Source organism: Electrophorus electricus, chromosome 19 (assembly GCF_041902795.1).
Source record: "Electrophorus electricus isolate QZ-2024a chromosome 19, ASM4190279v1, whole genome shotgun sequence".
NCBI lineage: Eukaryota > Metazoa > Chordata > Actinopteri > Gymnotiformes > Gymnotidae > Electrophorus > Electrophorus electricus.
Genome location: NC_137515.1, coordinates 15,797,352 through 15,822,500, shown reverse-complemented (window position 1 = coordinate 15,822,500; position 25,149 = coordinate 15,797,352). Strand labels below are relative to the sequence as shown.

Here is a 25,149-nt window from a genome sequence, read left to right as displayed (position 1 = left end):
CCATATTGCAGCCACGCCTGTGGGCTCATGGCCACACCCCCCAGTCCCACACTGAGCCCTGCATGTCTCAGCAGTGTGCCAGAGCTCCCGCGGAGTTTCAGCTTCGTTACTTCAGCCTGTCTGCCCATTGACTGGTACTTTGTCTTTGTAATGTCGGTACATTAGCCAAATGCAGAAACATGCAGTAGCCAAGAAACATATCTAGATTAGATATGACCACCAAATGCTCATAAGCCATATATGGAAAGAGGTCCTTCCGAATCCTTGTGTACTACAAACACACACACACACACACACACACACACACACACACACACACACACACACACACAGAGGAAGGGTGGTTCAGATGCCTCTGCATGTTGTTACAGGTGGGTGGCATACAGTGGGAGGAGTTATACGGGGCAGCAGAGTGTGCTTGAGAGAGGCCAGCACTCTGGAACACTGGACTGGGGTGGCGGCCAGAGCTCACCCCTCTCTATCCGGCCTGTGCGCAAGGTGAGTGTGCACACGCACGTGTGCGCGCACACACAAGCACACGTATTTATACCGGCAGCTGGGGTTCAGTAACAGATCAATTTCTGCAGGGCCAGCAGACACAAACCGCAAGAGAGGCAGATGGAGAAGGAGGGAGCAGAGCATGTGTTGTCTCCTTCCCTTGACGAACTTGTACTGGAAAAGCACACGGTGCTAAATCACTCAGTAGTCTGATCCTTAAAGATGGTTACGTAAAGTCAAGATGTCAAACATGTATAGTGAAAACTGCTTTCCTTTGTCAGCTGTGCAAGCAAAGTGTTTCTGAAGCTTTAGGAGGTGGAACCAGTTTAAGTAAGAAAAAGCAGATGTTTAACTCATAATTCATTACATGGGGATCTCACTGTAAATGAGTGTAGATCAGTTAATTTTCTTTGCATTTCCTAACTTCATTGCTGCCATAGGAACAACTGGTAATGCAAACAGATATGTCATTAAGGCAATGTCCATTAGCATTAAAATGCCTTGCCACTTGAAATGATCAGCAAGCCTTCTCTTGCTCTTGGTTTCTCCACGCTGATCTCTTGCAAGAAATACAGTAAGCATTTCCTGCAGTAATGCATGAGGAGGAAGGGGCGAAGATAATGGATCCTTTTGTGCTGGTTATTTTAGTGGCCATGCTAATAAATCTACACGTAGCACATCTGGAGCGGACGCAAGATACAGTACCACAGTTATTATCCGACTGGTCATACATCTGATTCCTGATGAGCATGTCGGTGGTGTTTTTGTGTCCTCTGTAGGGGATTAGTGGACCCTTAAAAAGAGACACCGACTCTGCATCATCCTGGATGTGTTCGGAAGTGTTTATGTACAATGCGAGGCACTAATCTTGTGGGATTTATTTGTAGAATGATGAGTGAACCCCAAATGATTTCTTGTTGTCTCAACAGTAGATCGTTTATGTCAGTGCGTCCACTCTCTTAGCAGGTAAAACTCGGAGCAAAGACGTCATCTACGATCCTTAGGAATTCCACATAGGTTTATAATAAGTGGCGGTATTTAAACCAGTATTTTCAAACTTTAACTGATGCATCTAAAAAAAAATGCTATCTTCCTGCATTATTTTCCATATTTATTCCAGAGCTGGGCGGAACTTGGAGAAAGAAATAACTTTGGTACTGCTATATGCACGTTTGAGGAATGATTTTATCAATATATCTCAGAAATAGTAAGGCTACGGGTCCAGACTATTATTCAAAAACATAGTCAACAAATCCAACAAAGAGGTTAGCATAGGATGGTCCCATTTTAGTACCCATACTAACTATGTTTACTGGTAACACAAGTTCTGACAGTGTGTAGTAAAGGGAGGGTTCTTCACAGGTGTTGCATCAAGAAAATGCTTTAAAGAATTCAAACCATATTCATTAGGGATGACTGTGTATACATTTTAAATGTCCATTGAAAAAAGTAGGCAGTTGGCAGGCAGGGTTTGTTCTTTCAGGTGTTCCAGGATTTTGTAGAAATGTGAAGAGTCTAACATGTAGGTAAGCACAGAACAGTTGTCTGAAAAAATGTCATAGAGGAACTGGAATATTATTTCTGTTGGGCAGGAACAAGCAGATACAATAGGACATGCAGGGTTGCTTTCCTTATGACATTTTTGGAGAAAATAGGAACAGCTACAGCAAGGATTATGTACAGTATGATTCTGTGCAGATTCGGGTAGGTGTCCTGCTGAAATGACATGAATGGAGGACTCTAACTGGAGTGATGTCAGAGCTGTTCTGTCATGTCAGAGTTGTTCTGCCTATTAAAGCTGCTATTAGAAAGGATTGCTTCTGTTTTCTAAAGGTCTTTTCTCCAACAACAGCTCCACCCTTATCAGATGGCTTAATAACAATGTCACTTTGGGTTACATTTTTAAGTACAGAGTATTCTTCCTTTGATAGATTATTATATAAACTGATAATAAAAGTATTCATTAAGTATTAACTAATTAATAAAAGTATTTATTAATTCTTTTTAGGAGCTTTGTGGAGAAAAGGAACCAAAGTTTCTGGTATGTGTATTATACATAACCCTAGATGGTGGGGAAACATTGGGGGGTTTCATATGTGCAACACAAATACTTAAGAATATTGTAATGACACATTCGGACTGCCTGTCTACTTTTAAATACTTTTTAAATACTTTTAATCTACTCTATATATTGTGTTTGTGTGTGTTTGTGTGTGTGTGTGTGTTTGTTTGTGTGTGTTTGTTTGTGTGTGTTTGTGTGTGTATGTGTGTGTGTGTGTGTGTGTGTGTGTGTGTGTGTGTGTGTGTGTGTGTGTGTGTGTGTGTGTGTGTGTGTGTATGTATGTGTGTGTGTGTGTGTGTAGTTGCGTGCCTACAGCCAGCCTGGCTTTGCAGGAGAGAGCAGAGATTTTGAAAGTGAGGTGGTGGACTGTGCTGCGCTGTGTCCTGCGTCATTCCGAGTTATTCTGGGCAGGTGAGACGCTCCAAACTCCACCGACACACACACACACACACCACTGTGAGTCAGCAACTGCTGCACATTGCACAGAGAAAACAAGGAAATGTCAGCATTTACAATGCAGTGTCTCTCTTGCTCTTTCTTGCTCTTGGTCGCGCTCTCTCTCTCTCATCTGTCATCAGTTGGTTGCTGCATGATGAGGAAGGTTACCATGGTAACCAGTTTGTCCTTGGGGAGGGTCTGTATCCTAACCTTGTCTCCTGTGGCAGCTCCTCAACAGCCATCAGGTCCTTTAGCCCCATTCCATATGTGAGTGTCAATCTGCTCCTCTCTTCAGGACTGCTCTGAACACTCCTGAATACGAAATGTAAATACCATGGAAATGTAATGTAGAGACACGAGTGGCTTCCCAAAATAAACAATACCTGATTTTGAACTAAAATACACTGTCAGTGGAGGAAATTGTGAGAGCGAAAATGATCTTGAATGACATGCTGAATGTCATCTTGAATGACATTCCAGTTGTCCACACTGATGATAATAGCACAGGTCTGCCTGTCCCTCACCCCATGCAGAGCTTCTCTGAGTCCTCCATCACTCTTTACTCACTGAGTTCCTTTGAGGGATTGGAGACAGTGGTGGATTCGCCCATGGAGTCTACGGAGCACTTCTTTACCCAGTCTCTTAGGGTCAACAGCGGCTTGTAAACACCCCCCTCCACTCTTGCTTGCTAAATTCTTTTTTTTTTTTTTTAGACATTTGAAATGTTCAGTGACTGTCTTGTGTCCATGAGCCCTTCAGACGAACAGGCTGGCGTTTTGTGTTTTTTTGCCACTCACAGATGGGTGGCATACGAGTTCGACCGCTTCAAAGGGCGTCAGATGTTGCTGCGGACAGGCGAGTGTTCGTGCTGGGGTGAGCACAGTGGCTGGGACACTATTGGCTCGCTCCACCCACTCCACCAGGTGAGGACCAGCCTGGAGGCCCCCAGGTGACTCAGGCTCGCTGCCAAATCCAGTAGAGGTGGTTCTGGAGCTGGAATGAAGTGGTGGTGCTCGTGAACAGCTTGATTGTCCTGCATGGGGATGTTGTCTTGTGCATGAGTTTTGTGACGCTGACGTTTGCCTTTCGGTAGTTTTCACTAGCAATGAAGACTAAAGAGTGACTCATACTCGTTCTGTTTATTTTTGTTGTTTTTTTCCCCTCTCTCTCTCGCTCGCTCTCACACACACACACACACACACTCACTTTCTTCTTCTGCTAAAAGGGATTTATTCAGAGTGAGCTGTGACTCATTCTTGTCTTTATCAGGCTTCTGCAGTCATTTAGGGCTGTGTGCATCTCTGTGTGTGTGTGTGTGTGTTTAATTTATTTATGCATGTCAGTGTGTCTGAGCCATGGTCTGCAAGGCCCTGATAAAACCCACACATTCCTAAAGATATTTATATGCTCACTTAGCCAGATGGAGCTGAGAGAAATGTGTGTGTTTTGTTTAGAGACAGAAAACGTGGGAATGAGGACATGGGATGTGTGTGTTTCTGCCACCATGCCTGTTAATTAGCTCTTTAAAAGCGTCTCCCATGATTTAATTTTTTCAAACCCCTGTATAATTCTAGGCCCCTGTGGTCATTAGTTTCAATCTAATTATGCCCTTATGGGACGGTCTTCATATACCCCAAACCTTGAAGAAAATGAACCACTTCATCCTTGAAGATATCACTCCTAGGATACAATGTACCATTTAGCAAATTATTGAATTTGTGTTGCTGGAACCCCAGGTCACACCTACTGCTCAGGCCAGTGAAAACTGAATGCAGAAACGTTACTGTCCACGACTTTAATAAACATCACTGACGTTACTCTTCTCCGTCCTGGCCTGACATGGGCATGAAGCTAAGATCAAAGCTGACTAGGTGTCTTGGAGCTGACGGTTGTCGCGTGATCCTGGCTATGTCCTCTCCCCTCAGAGGCGGGCGTACTTACACGTGCGGAGTCGAGCTCTCGGGACGGCGCTCACTGCTGAGACCACCCCGGGTCCGTCATCTCCGGCCAAGCTCTCTCTGCGCCCTGCTGACCGTGCGCTGGACGCTCAGCACTGGGTGTATGCCCAGTCTCTCCTCAGGAGCAGGGTCAGCACTGAAACACTCCGACACATGCCCAGAGCAAGAATCCTTCACTCACTCACTCATTCATTCATGGGAAATCCCACTCAGTATGAAAGCACATTGGCAGTTTATAACACATACACCCTGTCAAAAATGCATTATACACACAAAACACCATAAGTCTTTGGACAGCGAAGGAGATTCCTGTGGTTTTGGCTTTGAATTCCAGCATCAGCTCCTAAGAAAAAAAGGCACTGTCCAAATACTTACAGATTGCACATGTGCATCACCAGAAACACATATTTCAGGCATTTAGTACAACGCTGCATTAACCATTTCTCTCTTTGATATCATCTTGAGAGTTGAAATTAAAGTATCACTAGGCTAAAAATGGAGCTGAAAAATGAGCTTCTATTTATAGAACATTATTGAAATTCTAGACCAAGATATGACCTGTGGGGTTCTGCATGTCCATCTGTGCAGCCTCAGCAAAAGCTAGCACAGTGGAGAGAGCTTCTGCTTTAAAATCAACCACCTGGACCCTTAGTGTGGTAAAATGTCATAGTGCTTGGTGTACAGAAAGGGTGCTTAAACGCTGGACTGCTTTGGCAACCGTGACAAAGAAATCCAGCCAGATGTGAGTTTTTCCATTTGGAATATTCTACAGTTGTGGAATTATGGCTGCAGAGAGACAAAACTAATGTCTAGCTGAGCATAGATTTAATTCTGGTGTCTTGTCATAGAACACAGGCCTGTGTGTGTGTGTGTGTGGGTGTGTGTGTGTGTGTGTCTGTCCATGCAGGTGGACAAGAGTTGCCTGTCCGTTATTGGCACAAAGGCAAGTGTTGGGGCCAGGGTGGCCTTGTGGACCGAACATGGGCGTACACATCAGAAGTGGAGCTTGAATGAGAATGGCACAATCTCCTCTCACTTAAACCGCAACCTAGTGCTGGATCAGAGAGGTACAACCTTATTTATGATGTCTCTGAGCTCATTCTCACACTCTAACCACATTCCATAGGAAACAAAAGCTTTTTCACAACAAATCAGCGCTTAAAATCATCCGTACCTGCAGAGCCACAAGCTGACGTTCAATGCACGTGTAAAATGTGGATTTTTTTTTTTTTTTTCCTCTGCTGGTGTTGGTTTCAGGTGGGAGTGGAATTGACAGGGACCACCTGATCCTGAGCGAGTTCTGCGCTGGCAAAGCCAGTCAGTACTGGGACATAGAGGCGCTTTAATGGCAAGAACATGGAGGCAGATCTGCTTCTCTGGAACAGGTGTGGCCACTATAACGGACTGGACCATCTGAAGCTAAACAGGCTAGTCTCCAAACACTGAAAGAGCAGCAGGAAATCCACATCACTTTGGCCTGTTTCTTTTGCTCCAATGCCCCCAACTAATTCAGTCTTTCAGTTAATTATTGGGCTCCTAACACGCGAGGTGTGTTGGAGCTGTGCTTTGGCCATCCAGAAGCAGATGTCAGTTAACTAGGCTCTGTACCGTGACCACTGGGCTGTACCCATCAATATGCGCAGGTTATCGTCTTTATTACGGAGAGCGGGACTTGAAACAAATAACTGTGGACAGAACGGACCTCACTAAATGAGTGGTGAAGCCTGTTCATAAAAGGTGTCCTAACTTAAACCAGTAAAATAAGCCAATAACCAAAACCACTGCATACATAAATGTACCACTGATAAGTACCTGGAGAGAAAGCCGATATCCCCTCTTGTACTTCCCATTTCGAGGCAATATGAGTTATATGCTTGCTTTTTTTTTTGGTTTTATTCACAGAAGCACATTTGCACTATCAAGATCCTCGCCGCATCAGGCCCGCTAGTGGGCTAACAGCGCCCCCTTCATGCTAATGTTGGTAATGGCAAGAGTCATGTGTCTCAAATGATGTCATATAGAAAGTTCCCTTTACTCAAAAAATGATGGCCAACTAAAAATGTAGAGGATCTATTTTATTTTTTTTTTTAAACTGGTTAAATCACTGGATTTATCACAGTACACTGTATAAAATTCAGAAATTGATGTATCAATATATTGTATGTGCTATCTAAAAGAAAATATTGTATACAGATGTCAAGGTAATAAGCTTACTGTTTTTAAAATGTAATTAAAAGACATGTAATATCTGGGTTTTCCCTTTTCCACTGAGGAAATTGGTGGCAATTAATACATTTTTTTCTGGTTTTACTTTTTAAATTTTATTTAAATTCTAAAATACTTTTAAAATTTGGATTTGATTTTTAAAACACCTGAACACAAGACACAGAATCTCATTCAAGATGCAGGTGCTTTTATTAAGCCTTTAGCCAAACTGATCCACACGTAGAACTTCCTGCCCTTTATTTAAAGTGTTTGACATATCAGAGACTATGAATCACACGCATATTCTTATTACATGGCTTGGAGTCAGAGATTAGGATCAAAGGTGTGAGCCTGTGTGTGTGTGTGTGTGTGTGTGAGCGAGCAAGGCAAACATGAAACAATAGAGCAGCAGAAGTCCCAACAATGGTACTGAGAGGATCCTGACTGCACGTTCGCTCAGCTTGCGTGCAGCATCACAGCACAACAGCACATTCTGTAGCAGAAGAATACCTCTACTGTGTCCCACGCGTGCATCCCTCATGGCAGTCACACTGCAAACCTCAGCACAAACGTTGCCGCGGCTCTTACCAACTTTAGCCCGTCCTGGGACTCCAACAGCTCCGGTGCGTGCATTCCTTTCTCTCTTGGCTTCTGAGCGTGATTGTGGAGAGGAGGCGCGCTGTGGGCTGAGACCCGGATCGCCGGTGCCACAGGCCCGGAATTCAGCCGGCCTGCAGCAGACCCTGTGTCCACAAACCCAGCACCAGGCCCAGCTTGTCCGTGTCCTGCTGCAGCGGCAGCTCAGCCACCAGGAGGCGCTCTCCGCTCAGCAGCTGTCTGAGCGCAGAGAGATGCGTTATGGGGAAGCGCAGGCCCTGGAACTACAGGAAGTGGGGAGAGTGAGCAAGAAGAACCCCGGCGGGTAAGGAGACAGAGCCCTGGCGTACCCTGAAGAACTATAAGGATGATAAAGAACAGTTCTTTTTACACTGGGTCAACAACCTGCATTCTGTTCCTCATCGCTTACTGATGTGGATGATGACTAGTAAATTAAAAAAACAAACAAACACTTCTAATAAAGACAGAGGTTTCCCACCTGTGATGTTTCCTCTTCATCGTCCTGATCATCCTCCTCATCTCGTGTTCCCATCATGTGCGTCTCCCTCTTGTTCTTTAGAGAGTGCAACACAAATACTGCCAACTCGGTGGCTTCATCCTGGAGAAAAACATGCGCGCACGCACACACACACACTCAGTTTTCCTCTCTGAAACATGGGAACACACAGGATGCACTCTTCCTAAACGGACTCTTACTGTGTTGTCCTGACTGGGCTCCACTGTGAGGAGAATGTGCTCTTTGAACCTCACACACACCGAATCCTCCAGCGTTGGTAATTTCCCAACTTCGAGAGACACAAGAAATAACTTTGTCATTAGCAGGCGAACCAGTCTGTTTTACACACACACACACACACACCTCAGACCTTGGATCCTGCATCCCCCCCGCCGTGGCTGACCTGGAGTGAGGTCTTCCTCCCGTATGCAGTAAGGAGGGAGTCTGCTGGAGATGAAGTCTCTCCTCATCTCAGAAGAACGCAGCTCCTGCTTCCCGTGTTCTAGACGCTCAGCTAGCCCTCTCAGAAACACACACACCTGCTTATTGACCTCTGCACTCACACCTGAAGACTGACACAAGCGCGTCAAAGAGAGGAGGAAAAACAACATAAAAATGTCACATTCCACGTATGTTTTAAATAATTTCCCCACATTACATTGAGGTTTTAGTGAGGTCTGAAGTAGCAGAAACAAGCAACATGTGGCTCAACTCACACTGAGGAGGTTTCTGGGAAGGCCATGACGCAGATTAATGTCCGTCTTCATGGAGTCGAACAGGAAACCGGGCAACACATCTAATAAGAAGTCACCCCATGACCTAAGAGAGACAGACACAGGAAAACAGGAGAGTGATTTATGCAGTTTGAGAGGTGAGCAGTTGTGTGTTACTCTGTGTATGTGTGTGTGAACACATACGTGTTCTGATAGGTGCTGAGTGTGAGATGTGTTGAATGCTCTGCTCCTGCAGGTGTGTCTGCCTGGTGGATGGTTCCTCTGGGAAAGTAGAGCAGATCCCCTGCCTGCAGACACAGAACAATGATACACGCAGGCAAACATCACACACAAGCAAACGCTAAACATAGCCGGTGATTACACATGGCCAAAAAGTGTGCAAAGCCAAACATTACACGCAACCAAACATCACATATAACCAAACATTACATAGACGTTGGAGTCCATTTGAGATAATCATTTAAAGAAAACAAAACCCTCAAACTAGGATTATCTAAGTCACAACCACAAACCCTTTAAACAGTGACATACGCACTGCTACTTCTTATCAGTACTGAACACTTTGTTTTAACATTCACAGTAGAGCGGGAAATAAGAGCTGGGCCTGGCTAATCACTTTTCCAAAAGCTAAATGCGGTGAAATGAAGGAGATGAGGATGGAGTTTGGTTACTGAGTCTGCTCCTCTGACAAACACAGCCGGACATGGAAACGGTGCCCTGATCCAAAAGAAATATCACATATCGGAGCTGAAAAGAACTGCAGGGATGATGAAGCTTGTACAAGGCTGCACACGCGTTAGTGAAGGCCTGTCTCTGGCCTGGGTGGCCTACAGCCCACTTGAACAATGTGCCTTTGGAGGAAATTCACAGCTGTCGCTACTCATCACAGGAACGAGTGCAAGTGTGAAGGAGGTGGACAGACAAGGCCCAGGGTAGCAGCGAAGGGCAAGCAGAAATCTCAGGACAGGAGGGGCGAGCGCAGAAAAGGCTGTTCCTGTTCAAGGTCTCCAACAAGAAATGAACAGTTTGTTTTATTAGATACCGTTTGTCTATTGTGAATTGAATCTGTAGACCAGTGGAAGATTAGGGTGCATTTTTATAAGTAATTAATGAAGAAGTGCAGGCAATTCCAAAAATAATCCCAAGAGCAACTGGTGTTCCCAGTACACGATCATGGTCAGGTTTTGCAAGGACCTTGAGTGCAGCCGCTACCTTCAGTATGATGTCGTGAGTGGGCCGGCCAATGCGGTCCTCTGGCTCTAGGCTGTATTCGCGGGCCAGAGGGATGGTGGGCTCATACAACCGCCAGCGTTTCTGCCCTTCCAACTGCAGAATGAACACCTACATGGGGGAAAAAGAAGGCAGGCAGAATTTGGGGTGGGGGGCCAGTTCACATGCAAATTGAATGTTATGACCCTGTTATTAATTAGCAGCTGCTATGATGAGTAGCAGGAGTGCTGAAGTCCTTTTGCAGATATGTGCTGCTACTTTGACAAGACGAGCGACTGCAATACTTGATTTTAAAAAATCTCAGAACATTTTGGCCAATTTCAGAGTAAGAAGCAAGAAGTACGGTCAGGGTGGTCATTAGTACCTCCACATCATCATAATGCGGCGGCAGACCCTGAGACTCGGGAGGCGTAATGTAGACGTTAGAGCCCACCAGTGACCCAAAGAAACACTCCAGCTGCTCCTGGATATGCCACAGCTCATCCTATACACACACAAAGGCACGTACACAATAGCGGTGAAGGGCTGAATGAAATTTGCTGTGCCACACAGTCCTGTCTTCTACACCCTGTCGTTTACTTGGGATTCCAGCCATTATTTCCAGGACTGATAGAAATCTATGCAGTTCACCTTAAACCTCTGCGGCTGGTGGAACTGTATAGTGGCTCTCCTCTGATCGAAGTCCTTCCTCAGCTGGTTGTAATTCACTCGTCCCTCTTTATTCATCACTTTCTTCTTGCCGTTTACGCATCGGCACAGGTTGAGGTCTCGCGTGTACTCCAGCCCGAGGGTGCACAACTGCTTAAGCTCAGACAGCCGGAAGAGGGACTGGTAGAAGGCGGTTACTGCTGGCTCTGATCTTTGGAGAAGCAGGGGTTTCTTCTCCCAGTACTGCTGAAAGAACTCTTCTACTGCCACAGGGGCGATCAGACTGTGGAACAGGCCGGCTGGAGAGTCGTAGCACAGAGGACCGGCAGAGCTGTTGCAGTCTGTCTTTCTTTGCTTAGCAGACGCAGCACTCTTCCTCTCCTGCTCAGGACTGGACGTCGCCGACCTCCCCTTCTTCGGCATTTCTGAATATGAAATATGTGCATCGTGTGACACGGAACAGGTACTGGCTGGCGAGCTATCCGACTGCTACGTGGCGCATTCTGCGTCTACGTGGTATTTGGACATTTGCTAGCTACAGGACACGCAGTTTTAGTGTTTTCAACATTGGCCAGCCAACAGCAGCTCAAGGCAGAAAGCTATAGCGGACAACTCGATGATGACTGATGCGAGAATTTAATAGTTACGTCGTCTAGGTTACATTTCACTGCTTACTTATACATGTTAACACAACAAAAGTTACGTAATATTCACTAAAGCAAATTGATATTGTGCAGGGTTACTTACTGAACTGTGCAGGGACCCACGTGAAACTGGAGTGTTACACTGCTATACCTCCGACTAGAAACAAACGTCTTCGCTACTGTTCGTTATTCTTGATAATGACCCCTCGAAAGTTTTCGCAAAATTTCACAGTACTCTAACGCTCACAAGGTTTTTTTTTTTTGGTTTTTTTTTCCTCAACGGTTTATCAATGCATTCGTCCATTTTCCAAATTTCAACTGCTTTGTATCTTAAGATTTTCTGCATTCTGCTTTTGTTCCATTATTTGTATAAAATTTACATTTATGCTGTTTGGCTGACGCTTTTATCCAAAGCGCCTTACACTTATGACTGAGTACAACTTGAGCAATTGAGGGTTAAGGGCCTTGCTCAGGGGCTCAACAGTGGCAACTGGTCAGTGGTGGGGCTTGAACCAGCAACCATGCAATTACTAGTCAAGGACCACTGAGCTACCACTGCCCTAAAATGAAAAAGACCATATTTACAAGCACATATTTTAATGTCAAACATCATTCTGCTGTCTTACTTTCAATGACAACCCAGACAAGTAATCAATAATCCCTAAACACAACTGGCATCAACAAAATTGCTCCCTACCTTCTAGTTTTTAGGAAAATACAGAATCACTGCTACTCAACCTGTGACACTTTGTGTATGACATTGTGTATGACAGTACAACTCCTCCATTGGTACTGTCATCTAAAACCTTAGCAATCTTCCAGTAACAGTGTCACGGATTGAGACGAGCTGTTTTTATTTCATTATAAAAGTCTTCAGCGTGCGCTGGGTGCATGCTGAGGCCTGCACTCCAGGACGTCCCCTCACAGCCCCGGGCCTGGGCTCACATGCGTCAAACGTTTCAAAGCAAGAATCTGATCCGGGTCCAGCAGCCACCACTCATACAATTGCACGCAGTGACATGAGAAAGGTGAAAGCTGATCTTAGTTCAGTACTCCTACTCTGGTGTTTGATGGGCATAGCCCGTGCGTGTCACTGTGGTGTGCTGGTAGGCTTGGATGGTGGCTCGTAATCAGGAAGCTCGAGCTTCTCACACTCCATGAGCTTCAGCGGTAAGTGCTGAGCAATCTCATTGGGGTCTGTGTACAGGGCAGGAGGAACATGCTGCAGGGAAAAGGGACGTGATTAAGTGAGAGAGAACCACACTGGGGAAACACAATAAACACCCAGATAAACAGAGTAAAAAACACCCAAGCTCACCTGCATTGCTCCTGGACGATTTAAAGCAATACTAGCACCTGAGAATAGCTTTAATGAGGCTATTAATGATTATTTTATTACTTCAATTAGTCAAACAAAAACCCAAAGATATGAAAAGTCAACTCTGAAAATGCTGGTGTTACATCTAAAATAACAGCAACATTAGGGAACTGAAATTAAAAGTTTAGGGAGTCAAGGCAGTATTCCTCTGGGAAAGCATCACATCTCTCACCTGAAGAGCTGACACTTTGCTTTCTCGTGTGCTGAACTCCCTCAACATGTAGTCCTGGCCAGCCTGCAAGCAAATTTAAAGGTTGTTTAAAATGAGCTAAACAATGTCCCTGCATGACTCCCTGTTCCAGTTAAATTAAGCTCAAACTTGCCCCCATTACATTCAACCTTAGTAGAGAATCGGTAACAGTACAGACCTACAATTGGACCTGCTAGACGCTGATCTCCAATCAGTTTTGTCAAGTCCGCGAGGTCAGGTCTACAAAGCCAGGCAAGACAAAACTTTGCTCAAAAGGATTCGGTGGCCGCTGGAGTGCCACTTGCCTCGTGATAGAGTCGCGTGTCATTGATGCGGATCAGCACACCGTCCACTCGCAGGAAGAAGCGCAGCAGCACAAAGAAGCTGGTAGGCATGACTCTCTGCAGCAGACATTACAGCAGCTTACACCCGCGTGTACTTTAGACTCGCGCTTAGACCAGGCTCTCGCCATACATGGCCTGGGTTTAAATAGACTGTCAGCAGAACGGCTTATTGGGAACAGCTGTTTTGTTAATACTAGCCTTGAAATCTAGATTTTGTGAATCTACAAGCCTTTTTCTTATGAAGGATGCTCACTCCTACCAAAAACACAATACAATGAAAAGTTTGCTGTTGAAATGGATGTCACTCACGATTTTCACACTAATCATGGATACACCGTGATCATGGAGTTCGTCCTCAAACAGCAGTACATCCTCAAAAAACATGATCTGCTCCCGAGCTTTCAGCTTCTCCAAGTCTATCCGCTCTGTTGTAGGGGACACCTGAGAAATATTCACACAAAGAAAAATTATTCCTTCAACGCTGGTGTCATTAGACACGTTTTAGGGGGGCTATAACCCCATTAATTGTTCTTTAGACCCCCAAATAAGCATGCATTAGTAGTTTAAACCGTCTGTAATTCTCATTGTGCCATTGTGTCTCCAAATTTAGAGGAAGGCACTAGGACCTGGGAGAGGTGCTGCTGCCGTACAACAGCCCTGAAACCAGAATTACAATTTGAGTCTGAAAGATTTAATGTTTGGGTAATCTGTGGCACTATTACCGATCACTCTGCACTGCTTTGCTTAATCTGTCTGTGACGGAATGTCTCTGTGTCAGAGAATGTTCCTGAAGACCAACATAAAAGTAAAGAAAATATGTAATCTGAATGCCTATTACAATTGCCTAAAATGAAATTGACAGAGGAACTCTAATTGATGAACAAATGCTAATATAACATTACTTAAAAAGCAAATTAAAAATGACTATTGCATTGAACAATGCAGTATTTATGGATGGTTCTCTCATTTTTGCAATTCGCATGGTAGGGCTTAGCCCCCTTATTCATATATTTCCAAGGACACCCCTGCTGGGAAACATCCGCAAATTGTTGTTAGTTTTGACGGCACGAAGTAAAATCTTTTCAATGTTCAGTGAAATTAAACATGCACAGCTGCCTCACCACACAAGCGCACACATGCCTGAAGTAATTACTTTTATCTGCAGATCTTCACCAAGCAATGTTCCTCTGTAATCTGTTGTGTATGTCCAGTCATAACGCTTCACCACCTCCTTAGAGTGCTCAGAATCAGCTCTGCAGTAAAGCAGAAAAACAGAACATTCAGTCATTAGCATACAATAAACTTCTGATGATCACTCCAGGGGCAGTGCGAGCCTAGTGCGTAGGACTTTGGGCTCTGTGCTCTTCTACCCTGTGCTCTGATCCCTGCTCAGAAAGAAGCTGCAAAGACTGTATTTTACTGTACATGTGTATGACAAATACAGGTCATTTCACCACTGCATAGTTCACACATGGGACTATGTTATCTGAATTCCTACCTGCTTTCCTGCCACTCCTGTGCACAGGCCACTTTCACTGTGTCCCGCATGTTGTTGACACGTTTGAGAGCATCAACTGCGTTGAATTCGATGCCAAAGCCCCGAGCATGTTGAATGCGCAGCACGTTGTCTCCAAAAAGCATCTCTGGGAGTGAAGGCATGTGCATCTCCTCTGCTAACCTGACTCACAACGAATGATCAGTCCAAAATTAGCTCTTGTGTCCAATGTCCTCACAAATATCCTGCTAACGTTTCTAGGGCATAATTTTGTGCTAGAATTATGTAGTAAACATATAACTAATGAGCACTGCAAAAGAACTACGAACCGCTCGATATCCTTAGACTTCATAATATGGGTTTTTGCCGCAGTGACTTTCCAGGGTCCAAACGCGAAGTCTTGCTTGCTGCTTTTAAAGCCATGAGACACCGTCGACATCGTTGGACGTCCTCTTTAGCGAGCTGCACTGAAACAGTAACAAGTGGCCTAGGATAACTCAGCTGACTTAGCCCTCTTCACATTTCCATCACTAGCTAAATAAATATAGACGTCTTTACCAAATGTCGAAATGCTTTGTTCATGTAGAGAGGACGTTCGCCCGATGTAGTCAGCCTAGCTTAGCTAGGAAAGACGGTTGACATTTAGTTCATTAGCTTCTCATTCACCGTCGTAATCGCATAAGCCGAAAATGCACGAAGGTTTATGTTATACTCGGAAACAGTATGGCTGGTTTGGTTAAGTTAATGGCATCTCTGGCTACCTGCTAAACAGTGTTGTTGCTGCTAGCACGAGATATGCTAGCTAGTGTTAGCTATTTGACTAGCCTCTCATGGAAATGTCGGAAACTCTTCAAAGATCGCCAGCTAGCCAGAATGACATTCTTTTTATATAGCTAATGATACCAAAGAAAGCTATATAATATTTCAGTGTGGCTGAACCGTTCAACACGCCATGAAGTTTCTTTAGCTAGCGTTAGCTAACTTGTCCAAACTCTACCTGCAGAGTCCATGAAGTGCCTCAAGAAAAAACTCTCTACGCTAAACGCAACCAAAATCACAGTTCCACTTTGACAGTGCTTTAATTTAATTTGATTTAAGTTAATTAATGAAAAAAATGTTTTGGAATTAGTAAATATGTTTATGTTAAAGAAAGACACAATCTGGGCTAGTTTATGAAGTACGTTATCTTACTTGAATCCCCTCAATTTATTGGGGTCCAAGCACTATGAGCACTGTGCTTGGAACCCTACTTTAATTAAGAATTAGGAATAGTCACGACTGGCATTGACAAGAATTCACCTTCATCGATTAATAATCATGCTCGTATTGGAGACTGGCAAGTACTTAGAAACACTGACTGATGAACTGCACAACATTTTGTATGCATTTGATTTTACTGACAACTTGTCATGGTTTATTGCAATTAGGTGGGCTAGTGAACATAAATGTTAAACATCCAGTGGCGAGATCTCATCTTGAATATATATAATTTACATTTACTAAGTTTACACTAGACACAAGCCCACTAAACTCTAGTTACTGTAGAATGTAGAATATGATGACCTCGGATGTGATTTGCTTTAGATCAGCTGATCAGTCATGCACTATGAAATGCTGGATTGGTAGGAGTCCATCGTTGTGAGAAAGTGGGAGTTCTAGTATGGTTTGTACTGGACTGGCATGGAACTGGCTGATGGTTCCCCAGTGTTGAGTACAACTCGATCTGCATTTGAGAGGGGGATGTAGGCACATGTGGGGGCAGATCTCCTCTAGAAGATCGTGAGCAGGACCACCCTGCAAAGGCATACTGCATCAGTATTCACTATGTTCCTTTAAACAGGATGGCTGGGTTATAAACAGTTTTCCATACATTTCCATAAATTTTCCATAAATTCAGAAACATTATCTTATGTGAAGATCCTTTGTAAATATGAGATATTTTACAGGGGAGCTGGCCACTATTTATTTATTATTGATATTGTTTTAATTTATAGCAGAAACATGTAATGATCTTAACTGAAACTGAAATTAGAGAAAGCATGTAAGAGATGCACTAGTGAAACGTACTGAGATGGTGACAACAGACTGCAAGGATAAAAGCAATCGTCACTGCACAGCTGATGCCTGCAACTATTATAAATGCATCTGAAAAAAAAATCATATTTGCAAATGCGTTAACAGTATGGAATATTGCAGCAATGTTCAAGAAGCTAAAAGAAGACTAAATTGTAACTGAAATTTCTTACCTCTCCACCAGACATCTCCTTCAAAGCAGGCAATGGAAGATATGTTAACAGTGACAGGCTGACTCAGGGACATGTGATTCACCGAGCAGTAAACAGAGTGTTCAGGTGTGTGTGACGGCAGCTGAAGATATGACATGAGTCTGTAGGATCCATCTGCATTGATACTGTAGTTCCAGTGGATGTCAGAGGTGTTCAGGTATTGTCTGTTTGTGAGTGTGTGTGAAGTATTCAGGTAAGTGATATATTCTCCATCTCTGATCCAGGCCTGTTCCAGAGCAGCAGGGTAAAAGCCCTCAGCAATGCAGAGCAGGAGCTTTGGGAAAGAGCCGTCCGGTCCCTTCACGCATGTCACAGACACGACTGGATGTGCTGAAGATTGACACAGTACGAGTGCATTAGGAAATGCCATGTAGACAGACATTCCTTTAATTATGTAGCATCTAGCATCATTCATTATTTAAATTGTCTATATATTTCCCAGGAAATATATATCCATTGACATTAGTTTCTGTTTCCATTGTGTTGGCGGTATTATAGTTTTTCAGCACCTTCTCTGTACATAGTCTCAGTCCACAAGTTTAGATCTTATAAAAATGTTGGTCTTGTGGTTGAGATTAGATTGCTCTTGTAGTCTGAAGATTTCAGGTAACTTTAATAACACCTTTGTTTTTAGGTGTTCACAACCATTTCTATTGTTTTCTTCAGTATAAAAGTTGGCTGATGGTTAAATACATTTTTTTTCTCTTAACATTCCGGATTGTTGCTTTAGCTATACTCAATTTCTGTGCTATGTTTCTGGTATCAATGAATTTCTTTCACAGGCCGTTCCCATATCTTCAGGTTGGTTTATGCACACTCCAAAGACTCCAAAGACAGATGCTAAAGGCAGAGGTTTGATAAAATCATAGAGTTGTAGACTCAGAGTCATTATTGTGTGTAAGGGATATGATAAAGGCAATCAACATTAACTTTTACACTGTGTGCACAATTATTAGGCAAGAGAGTATTTTAACCATATCATCATTTTTCTGCATATTTTCAAACTCCAAGCTGTATAAACTCGAATGCTTATTGGATTTAAGCACATCAGGTGATGTGCATTTGTGTAATGAGGGAGGGTGTGGCCTAAGGAGATCAACACTCTATATTAAGGTGTGCATAATTATTAGGTATTATTTTTTATTATTATTATAAATTATAAATTAGTAGGTATTATTTTTCTTTAACCGCTGGGAAAATGGCAAGATATTTAACTCACTGAAAAGTCAAAAATTGTAAAAGGTCTTTCAGAGGGATGCAGCCCTCTTAAAATTGCTAAGATACTGGAGCGTGATCACAGAACTATCAAAAATGTTGTTGCAAATAGTCAACAGGAAACGTGTTGAGAAAAAAAGACACCAATTAACTGCTAAAAATCAAACGTGAAGTGACCAGGAACCCCCTAATCCACTAGTGCTGTCATATACCAGAACTGCAACCTACCTGGAGTGCCCAGAAGTACAAGGTGTTCAGTACTTATAGACATGGTCAAAGTAAAGAACACTGAAAGGTGGATGGGCCCATGGCTTGATCAGTAACAGGCACAGAGCTCCACTTCAACTCAGACACCAGCAAGGTGGAGGTGGGGTGTTACTAAGAGCTGGTATTATTAAAGATGAGCTAGTTGGACCATTTTGGGTTGAAGGTGGACTCAAAATCGGCTCCCTAACTTACTGCCAGCTTTTAGAAGACACTTTCTTCAAGCAGTGGTACAGAAAAAAGTCTGCATCTTGCAAAAAGAAGACTATGCTTTTTATGCAGGACAATGCTCCATCGCAAGCACTGAAATACTCCACTGCATGGTTAGGCAGTAAAGGCCTGAAAGTTGAAATAATAATTGACAACTTGTGCACCCTTCTTAAATGGGAGATTCATGGTGAAGGAACTCTCTAAACTTTGTCTGAGAGGCTGTGGTTTCTGCTGCACAAAAAGTAGATCGTCACCAGATTAAGAAAAGAAGGGTGGCTATATTGGTCACTGATTTTTTATTTGTTTATTTTTTTTAATGTCCAATGTTTATTTGTAAATTGAGTTGTTTAACAGATGAAAATACAAGTGATATGATAAAATTACTGTTTTTCATTTAGTTGCATAATAATTCTGCACACTAATAGTTGCCCGATAATTATGCACACATAGATATTCTCCTGGCAGCCAAAACCTCTCATTTATTTTCTTGAATATTCTTGTTTGAGGTTTATTAACACTTTGGATTGACCGGGAGCACTATATTTGCTCAATAACAAAATGAATCCTCAAAAATACAACTTGTCTAATAATTATATACACAGTGTATATTACTTATTTAACTTTTTTCACCTAACATCAGGACTGAGCATAAAATGAGTGATGCATTCCTAAGATATTTACGGCTAAGATAACCCAGAAATAAAAGATAAACATAATTATATAGGACTCATATACTGTAGGTAATAATATAAGGTTTAGAGGAAGTGTTCTTACCTATGACAAGAATGAATATTTTTGTGACTCCCAGACACTTTGTAGGAGGTGGTACATGTCTGTCCACAGTACAGGTGTAAAAACCAGAGTTATTTATGTGGAGATTTAACAGCTCAAATGATATTTCCTTTGTTTCTGTAATCCATATCAATCTGGTGTTGTCTGTACATGATTGCTTTTTCCAAATGTTATGCAGATTTACATATGAGCACAGTGTGTGATTTCTGGCCAGAATTACTCTTAAATATAGAGTGTCATTTGATCTGTTGTAAGGACAGCTGATTGTAGCAGACATTTGCTGATGAACCGTGTGAACCTGAGCCGCATTTGGTACAGTGCTCTCTGTTTTCACAGCTGAAAAAAGCAGTTCAGAAAAACAGAGGTATTTGTCTATATGTATAACCCATATCCTGTAAAATGTGCAGTGAAACAAAATATTTGAATTTATGATATTGTATTCTTTACTAAGGCTGTGTGTGTGACTATACAATGATAAACGTCTTTTTAGTTATTATATAAATACTTCAATTAAATTATATCGTTTTTCTTATGAATAGGGAGTGAAACAAATTTGTTACCTGGAAGAAAAGTCACAATCATCCATATAGGACAGACCAAACAGGAACACCTTACAAATGTCTAGAAGGAGAAAATGTATAGCATATTTGAAAGTCTTTATTCTCTCCTAGAATTATATGATAAATATGGTAAACATCATTGATGACTACAATAACTTATAAAACGATCACACTAAATAGTACACTATTACAAACCAGTAAGTCATACATGGGGCTTGAAAAAACATTTGCAACATCAGACATATATGTAATATAGGCAGTTCATATAATGCACAACCCTAATATTACATAATGATACAAGAATCTTTCTCACCATCCCCTGCTGAAGATGACAGATGCTTTTGGTAAGCTTTGTCACATACAGCGTGAAGTGAAGGCAACTCTCGGGTTTTCAAGCAGGTCTGTGGTCTCGGTTTCCTCTTTCTGAAATGCCATCACCAGCAGTTTCTTTACAACTTCAGTAACTGTGTTTTAGATCCATGTTGATGCCATTTCTTAGCGAGGACAACAAATATTTATTTTTATTAGCATGCCCAAAAGAGAAGGTAGAATTGAAATTTTTTTTTTTTATCAAAAGCAAATTGTATATTCTGATTTGAGTCCTTACATGATACTGTATTTGGGGTTAAACCACAGGGAAGAACTTTAACCAGCAAAGGGCATGTTGTAGAAATGACGATCCTCCAGTTTTACTGGTAGAAAGCCCATAAGTAGATTCACAGAGCTGTAGTATACATAATCTAAGATGGAATATAGCAGCATTCATTTTATTTATAGTGTCAATTGATTCTGTATATGAAATAAATTGGAATTTTTTAGATTATTTCATTTACTGGGGGTTACTAACGAATTTTTTTCCACTCATTTTTTTTTTTTTCTTTTATGAAGTCTAACTTTCATCTCTCTTGCTTTAACATATGCACAGGAAGTGCAGGTGGAGTAATTCCTAGGTTTAAAAATAGAAACTAAATGACACTAAATGAAGAATGGTACAAGCGCTACCAGAAGTGAAAACAAGACAAATATTTCCTTCAGACTGCAGTGACAAATATGTGACTTAATAAGGCATGATTAGTAATGGCATGTTTACATGTCAAAGACAACTTTATTGTCATTTCTTCTCATGACAGATGTGTTGAGAGAGAAATGAAATATAGGAGCACAACCACAAGATTAAGGGCTGACGGCCTTAGGGGGGTGAAGTTGTTGCAAGACCACATTCATGAGAGCACAGGAAGTGAATGGGGGCAAAGACACTTCTTTTGTGTCGATGGTGATGAAAGATTTAACTGTAAAAATGCTCTCTTTTGACAAGTGGGGTGAAGAATATGTAAAATTATTAAGTAGCAGCAAAAAAAAAGTCATGTTACATAATCTCACTGTAAAATTAGCGTTTAAGAAACAGAATATGAAACATTTTAGCTGTAAAAATCATCATAGTTTTTTAAAGGCTAATATTGGATATTTTATCTTGTCTTACTACGTGGTTTCTTCTACATAACTGATATAAAAAAAGACAAAATTCTGAAAACACTTGACAAAATGTAAAATATTTTAATTGAAGAATGACTCTGAAAATTAAAAAGAATGACAGGAGCTAAAATGGAAATCTCAGACTCTGCAGTGGTGGGATTTCCAGCAGGCCATGTTGTTGGTACTGGATTAGGCTGGCGTCTGTGTGGAGACCTCTACTGCTGACACTGCATGGAACTCCACCCGAGAGAGTACGGAATACTCATCTGGAACTGTACCTGAGAGAGTGAGACAGGTTCAGACAATTTAATCCCATCAATAGGAGACCAGACTGAATGTATTTCTGAAATTCAACAATTTGAAGTAGTTAGTCAATTAAAATTAGTCACTAAGGTACAGAGTTAGGAATTCAACTCATGATTACATTGCTCCAAAGACTTTGGCAGAAATATACTTGATATGGTGTTCATTATTTACTTAATGCCAAAACAATTTACCATCAATATATGTACAATATATGGCGTATTAATGGCTAATGGGACATGCTTTAAGCAGTCTTTCTTAATGCCTGTGTCTTTGTTTGCATATTGAGTGATCATTAATTTGCTTTCATACAAAAGAGCAAAAGGATATGTACATAATTACAACAATCCACACAGGCACCACAAGACAGTTGGGAATAACACTGTGTGACAAATTAAAATGCTGTGATATTGAAAGACAGACTTACTGGGGCATGGCCAATGAACTCCAAAAATCATAGCTAAGCCAATTAGCACAACTACAATCATAACTGGATAAAGACAAGTATTGCTGTGAATCCAAAGAATTGACAAGAGGAACGCCGGCGTTAGCAAATCAGAAACTGAACATTGTTAATTACATTCCATAAAACAAACAGGCATCGTGTGTCTGATAACTGAAGTAACTAACAGTTATCAGACACATGGTGTGCATGAGTTGCATTCAAGTGACATTGGATTATAAATTCATACCTGTTATCTCTACTTTCACAGCAGCAAGTGGAAGTTACATTAACAGTGGCAGGCTGACTCAGAGATGTATGATTCAACCAGCAGCAGTAAACAGAATGTTCAGGTGTGCGTGACGGCAGCTGAAGATATGACATGAGTCTGTAGGATCCATCTGCATTGATACTGTAGTTCCAGTGGATGTCAGAGGTGTTCAGGTATTGTCTGTTTGTGAGTGTGTGCGAAGTATTCAGGTAAGTGATATATTCTCCATGTCTGATCCAGGCCTGTTCCAGAGCAGCAGGGTAAAAGCCCTCAGCAATGCAGAGCAGGAGCTTTGGGAAAGAGCCGTCCGGTCCCTTCACGCATGTCACAGACACGACTGGATGTGCTGAAGATTGACACAGTACGAGTGCATTAGGAAATGCCATGTAGACAGACATTCCTTTAATTATGTAGCATCTAGCATCATTCATTATTTAAATTGTCTATATATTTCCCAGGAAATATATATCCATTGACATTAGTTTCTGTTTCCATTGTGTTGGCGGTATTATAGTTTTTCAGCACCTTCTCTGTACATAGTCTCAGTCCACAAGTTTAGATCTTATAAAAATGTTGGTCTTGTGGTTGAGATTAGATTGCTCTTGTAGTCTGAAGATTTCAGGTAACTTTAATAACACCTTTGTTTTTAGGTGTTCACAACCATTTCTATTGTTTTCTTCAGTATAAAAGTTGGCTGATGGTTAAATACATTTTTTTTCTCTTAACATTCCGGATTGTTGCTTTAGCTATACTCAATTTCTGTGCTATGTTTCTGGTATCAATTAATTTCTTTCACAGGCCGTTCCCATATCTTCAGGTTGGTTTATGCACACTCCAAAGACTCCAAAGACAGATGCTAAAGGCAGAGGTTTGATAAAATCATAGAGTTGTAGACTCAGAGTCATTATTGTGTGTAAGGGATATGATAAAGGCAATCAACATTAACTTTTACACTGTGTGCACAATTATTAGGCAAGAGAGTATTTTAATCATATCATCATTTTTCTGCATATTTTCAAACTCCAAGCTGTATAAACTCGAATGCTTATTGGATTTAAGCACATCAGGTGATGTGCATTTGTGTAATGAGGGAGGGTGTGGCCTAAGGAGATCAACACTCTATATTAAGGTGTGCATAATTATTAGGTAGCTTCTTTAACCGCTGGGAAAATGGCAAGATATTTAACTGTCACTGAAAAGTCAAAAATTGTAAAAAGTCTTTCAGAGGGATGCAGCACTCTTAAAATTGCCAAGATACTGGAGTGTGATCACAGAACCATCAAAAGCGTTGTTGCAAATAGTCAATAGGAAACGTCTTGAGAAAAAAGACGCCAAATAACTGCTAAAAACACTGGACAACAAATTTTTACAAAAGGCATGCTTCTGAGATAAAATTAGCCAATTTTAATTAAGTTGAAGGTGCTGAGCACAAATTTGACAATAGAAATGCTGACTTGGCTACTGTTTCTTAGAAATTCACAGTTTTTTATGCATTAGAAAAATTATGAAATAACACATACTGTAACAGAAGTCCTGTCTATTTGTGACTTTGCTTTGCCTGTCGTTTGTGGACCTGCTCAGGATCATCTCTGACTAGTGTCCAACAGTAATCAGTCAACATAGAAGTGGACCACTTCCCCTGGTATCTTTTCTCAAATGTTGAAATGTCCTGATGAAAGCGTTCGCCAAGCTCGTCACTCACCATGCTGCAGTTTTCAGGGAAAAATTCCAAATGGGAATGAAGGAAATGGATCTTTAAGGACATTGTCGATCCAAGTTTGTGATACATTGACAACATGTCTTTAACCAATTCTTTGTAGTTTCCAGCCCTGACAATCCCAAGGAAGTTAGTTGACACCAGACGAAATGCATCACAAGCCTTTTTCTCGTCACCCTTAAGCAGATAGTCTATGAAGAGTTGACGGATCTGAGGACCCACAAAAATTCCCTCTTTAATTTTTGCTTCGCTGATCCGAGGGAATTTTTCAGACAGGAATTTAAATGCTGATCCATTCCGATCCATGGCTTTTACCAAGTTCTTCATCAAACCGTGTTTGATGTGTAGGGGTGGTAGAAGTATTTTGTCCGGTTCTGCAAGTGCTGAATGCTGCACATTCTTCTCTCCAATCTTCAGAGACTTCCTCAGGGGCCAGTCTTTCTTCACATAGTGCAAAGAACATGCTCTGCTGTCCCATTCACATAGGACACAGCAGTACTGTGTATATCCCAGCTGCAGACCCATCAACAGAGTGACTACCTTAAGGTCAGAACAGATATGCCAGCCATACTTGCTGTATTCAAGACAATCCAGCAGCTGCTTCATGTTATGATATGTCCCTTTCATATCCACAGCGTGTCCGACTGGAATAGATGGAAGACGATTTCCATAATGCAGC

General features: G+C 41.9%; 4 protein-coding genes across 12 annotated transcripts in view; 1 reads left to right on the top strand and 3 right to left on the bottom strand.

The window, feature by feature from the left end:
- LOC113581692 (uncharacterized) overlaps positions 1–7,205 on the top strand; it is a 28,265-nt gene extending 21,060 nt beyond the window's left edge. The window contains exons 14-23 of one of the 5 annotated variants that reach the window (XR_014118569.1): positions 372–498; positions 2,507–2,539; positions 2,862–2,971; positions 3,139–3,265; positions 3,532–3,659; positions 3,798–3,921; positions 4,924–5,085; positions 5,864–6,023; positions 6,214–6,383; positions 6,859–7,205. Coding sequence is in view for 3 of the 5 variants with exons in the window: in XM_035535817.2 (XP_035391710.1) it covers positions 372–498; positions 2,507–2,539; positions 2,862–2,971; positions 3,139–3,265; positions 3,532–3,659; positions 3,798–3,921; positions 4,924–5,085; positions 5,864–6,023; positions 6,214–6,302 (1,060 nt within the window). In the remaining 2 variants the exon portion in view is untranslated. Of the gene's footprint in view, positions 1–371; positions 499–2,506; positions 2,540–2,861; positions 2,972–3,138; positions 3,266–3,531; positions 3,660–3,797; positions 3,922–4,923; positions 5,086–5,863; positions 6,024–6,213 lie in introns of those variants that run through there. The other 4 variants (XM_035535817.2, XM_035535816.2, XM_081701879.1 and 1 more) reach the window with 4 other exon arrangements.
- Positions 7,206–7,352: 147 nt separating this feature from the next.
- On the bottom strand, positions 7,353–11,962 carry riox2 (ribosomal oxygenase 2). The gene is made up of 10 exons (XM_027017015.3): positions 11,635–11,962; positions 10,870–11,312; positions 10,604–10,723; positions 10,222–10,350; positions 9,193–9,296; positions 8,992–9,094; positions 8,679–8,847; positions 8,476–8,564; positions 8,258–8,377; positions 7,353–8,042 (listed from the first exon to the last, which is right to left on the bottom strand). The coding sequence occupies exons 2-10, from the start codon at positions 11,308–11,310 to the stop codon at positions 7,884–7,886; spliced, it is 1,434 nt and encodes a 477-aa protein (XP_026872816.2). The 5' UTR covers positions 11,311–11,312; positions 11,635–11,962; the 3' UTR covers positions 7,353–7,883.
- A 149-nt stretch (positions 11,963–12,111) lies between these two features.
- tiprl (TIP41, TOR signaling pathway regulator-like (S. cerevisiae)) lies at positions 12,112–15,970 on the bottom strand. Of its 5 annotated transcripts, none has more exons than XM_027017016.3 (9): positions 15,936–15,970; positions 15,497–15,560; positions 15,268–15,405; positions 14,942–15,121; positions 14,597–14,696; positions 13,753–13,884; positions 13,405–13,500; positions 13,082–13,144; positions 12,112–12,753 (listed from the first exon to the last, which is right to left on the bottom strand). In XM_027017016.3, exons 3-9 carry the CDS (start codon positions 15,375–15,377, stop codon positions 12,622–12,624), a joined length of 813 nt encoding a protein of 270 aa, XP_026872817.1. In that variant the 5' UTR covers positions 15,378–15,405; positions 15,497–15,560; positions 15,936–15,970; the 3' UTR covers positions 12,112–12,621. The 5 variants fall into 5 exon arrangements, 4 of the variants coding, with proteins under 4 accessions (XP_026872817.1, XP_026872820.1, XP_026872818.1 ...); XM_027017019.3 differs by having other exon boundaries at positions 15,268–15,400; positions 15,936–15,967; XM_027017017.3 differs by lacking the exon at positions 15,936–15,970 and having other exon boundaries at positions 15,268–15,400; positions 15,497–15,929.
- Positions 15,964–20,651, bottom strand: LOC113581684 (uncharacterized). Its single transcript, XM_081701880.1, has 6 exons — positions 20,578–20,651; positions 20,265–20,325; positions 19,687–20,040; positions 17,185–17,553; positions 17,006–17,083; positions 15,964–16,732 (listed from the first exon to the last, which is right to left on the bottom strand). Exons 1-6 carry the CDS (start codon positions 20,578–20,580, stop codon positions 16,536–16,538), a joined length of 1,062 nt encoding a protein of 353 aa, XP_081558006.1. The 5' UTR covers positions 20,581–20,651; the 3' UTR covers positions 15,964–16,535.
- Positions 20,652–25,149: the final 4,498 nt, after the last annotated feature.

Bases quoted from the DNA above. Each gene is read 5' to 3' on its own strand.
- LOC113581684 (XM_081701880.1), bottom strand. The intron at 20,041-20,264 runs GTAACAAATTTG...TGCTTTTTTCAG, and splicing joins GATTGTGACTTTTCTTCCAG to CTGTGAAAACAGAGAGCACT. The intron at 17,554-19,686 runs GTAAGAACACTT...GTCAATCTTCAG, and splicing joins AATATTCATTCTTGTCATAG to CACATCCAGTCGTGTCTGTG.
- tiprl (XM_027017016.3), bottom strand. From the start codon at position 15,377: ATGTCGACGGTGTCTCATGGCTTTAAAAGCAGCAAGCAAGACTTCGCG. The intron at 15,122-15,267 runs GTTCGTAGTTCT...GTTGTGAGTCAG, and splicing joins AAGTCTAAGGATATCGAGCG to GTTAGCAGAGGAGATGCACA. The intron at 12,754-13,081 runs GTGAGAGATGTG...TTTTCCCTGCAG, and splicing joins GCAAAGTGTCAGCTCTTCAG to CATGTTCCTCCTGCCCTGTA.
- riox2 (XM_027017015.3), bottom strand. From the start codon at position 11,310: ATGCCGAAGAAGGGGAGGTCGGCGACGTCCAGTCCTGAGCAGGAGAGG. The intron at 10,724-10,869 runs GTGAACTGCATA...GTGTGTGTATAG, and splicing joins ACCAGCCGCAGAGGTTTAAG to GATGAGCTGTGGCATATCCA. The intron at 8,043-8,257 runs GTGGGAAACCTC...CACTTCCTGTAG, and splicing joins ATGAAGAGGAAACATCACAG to TTCCAGGGCCTGCGCTTCCC.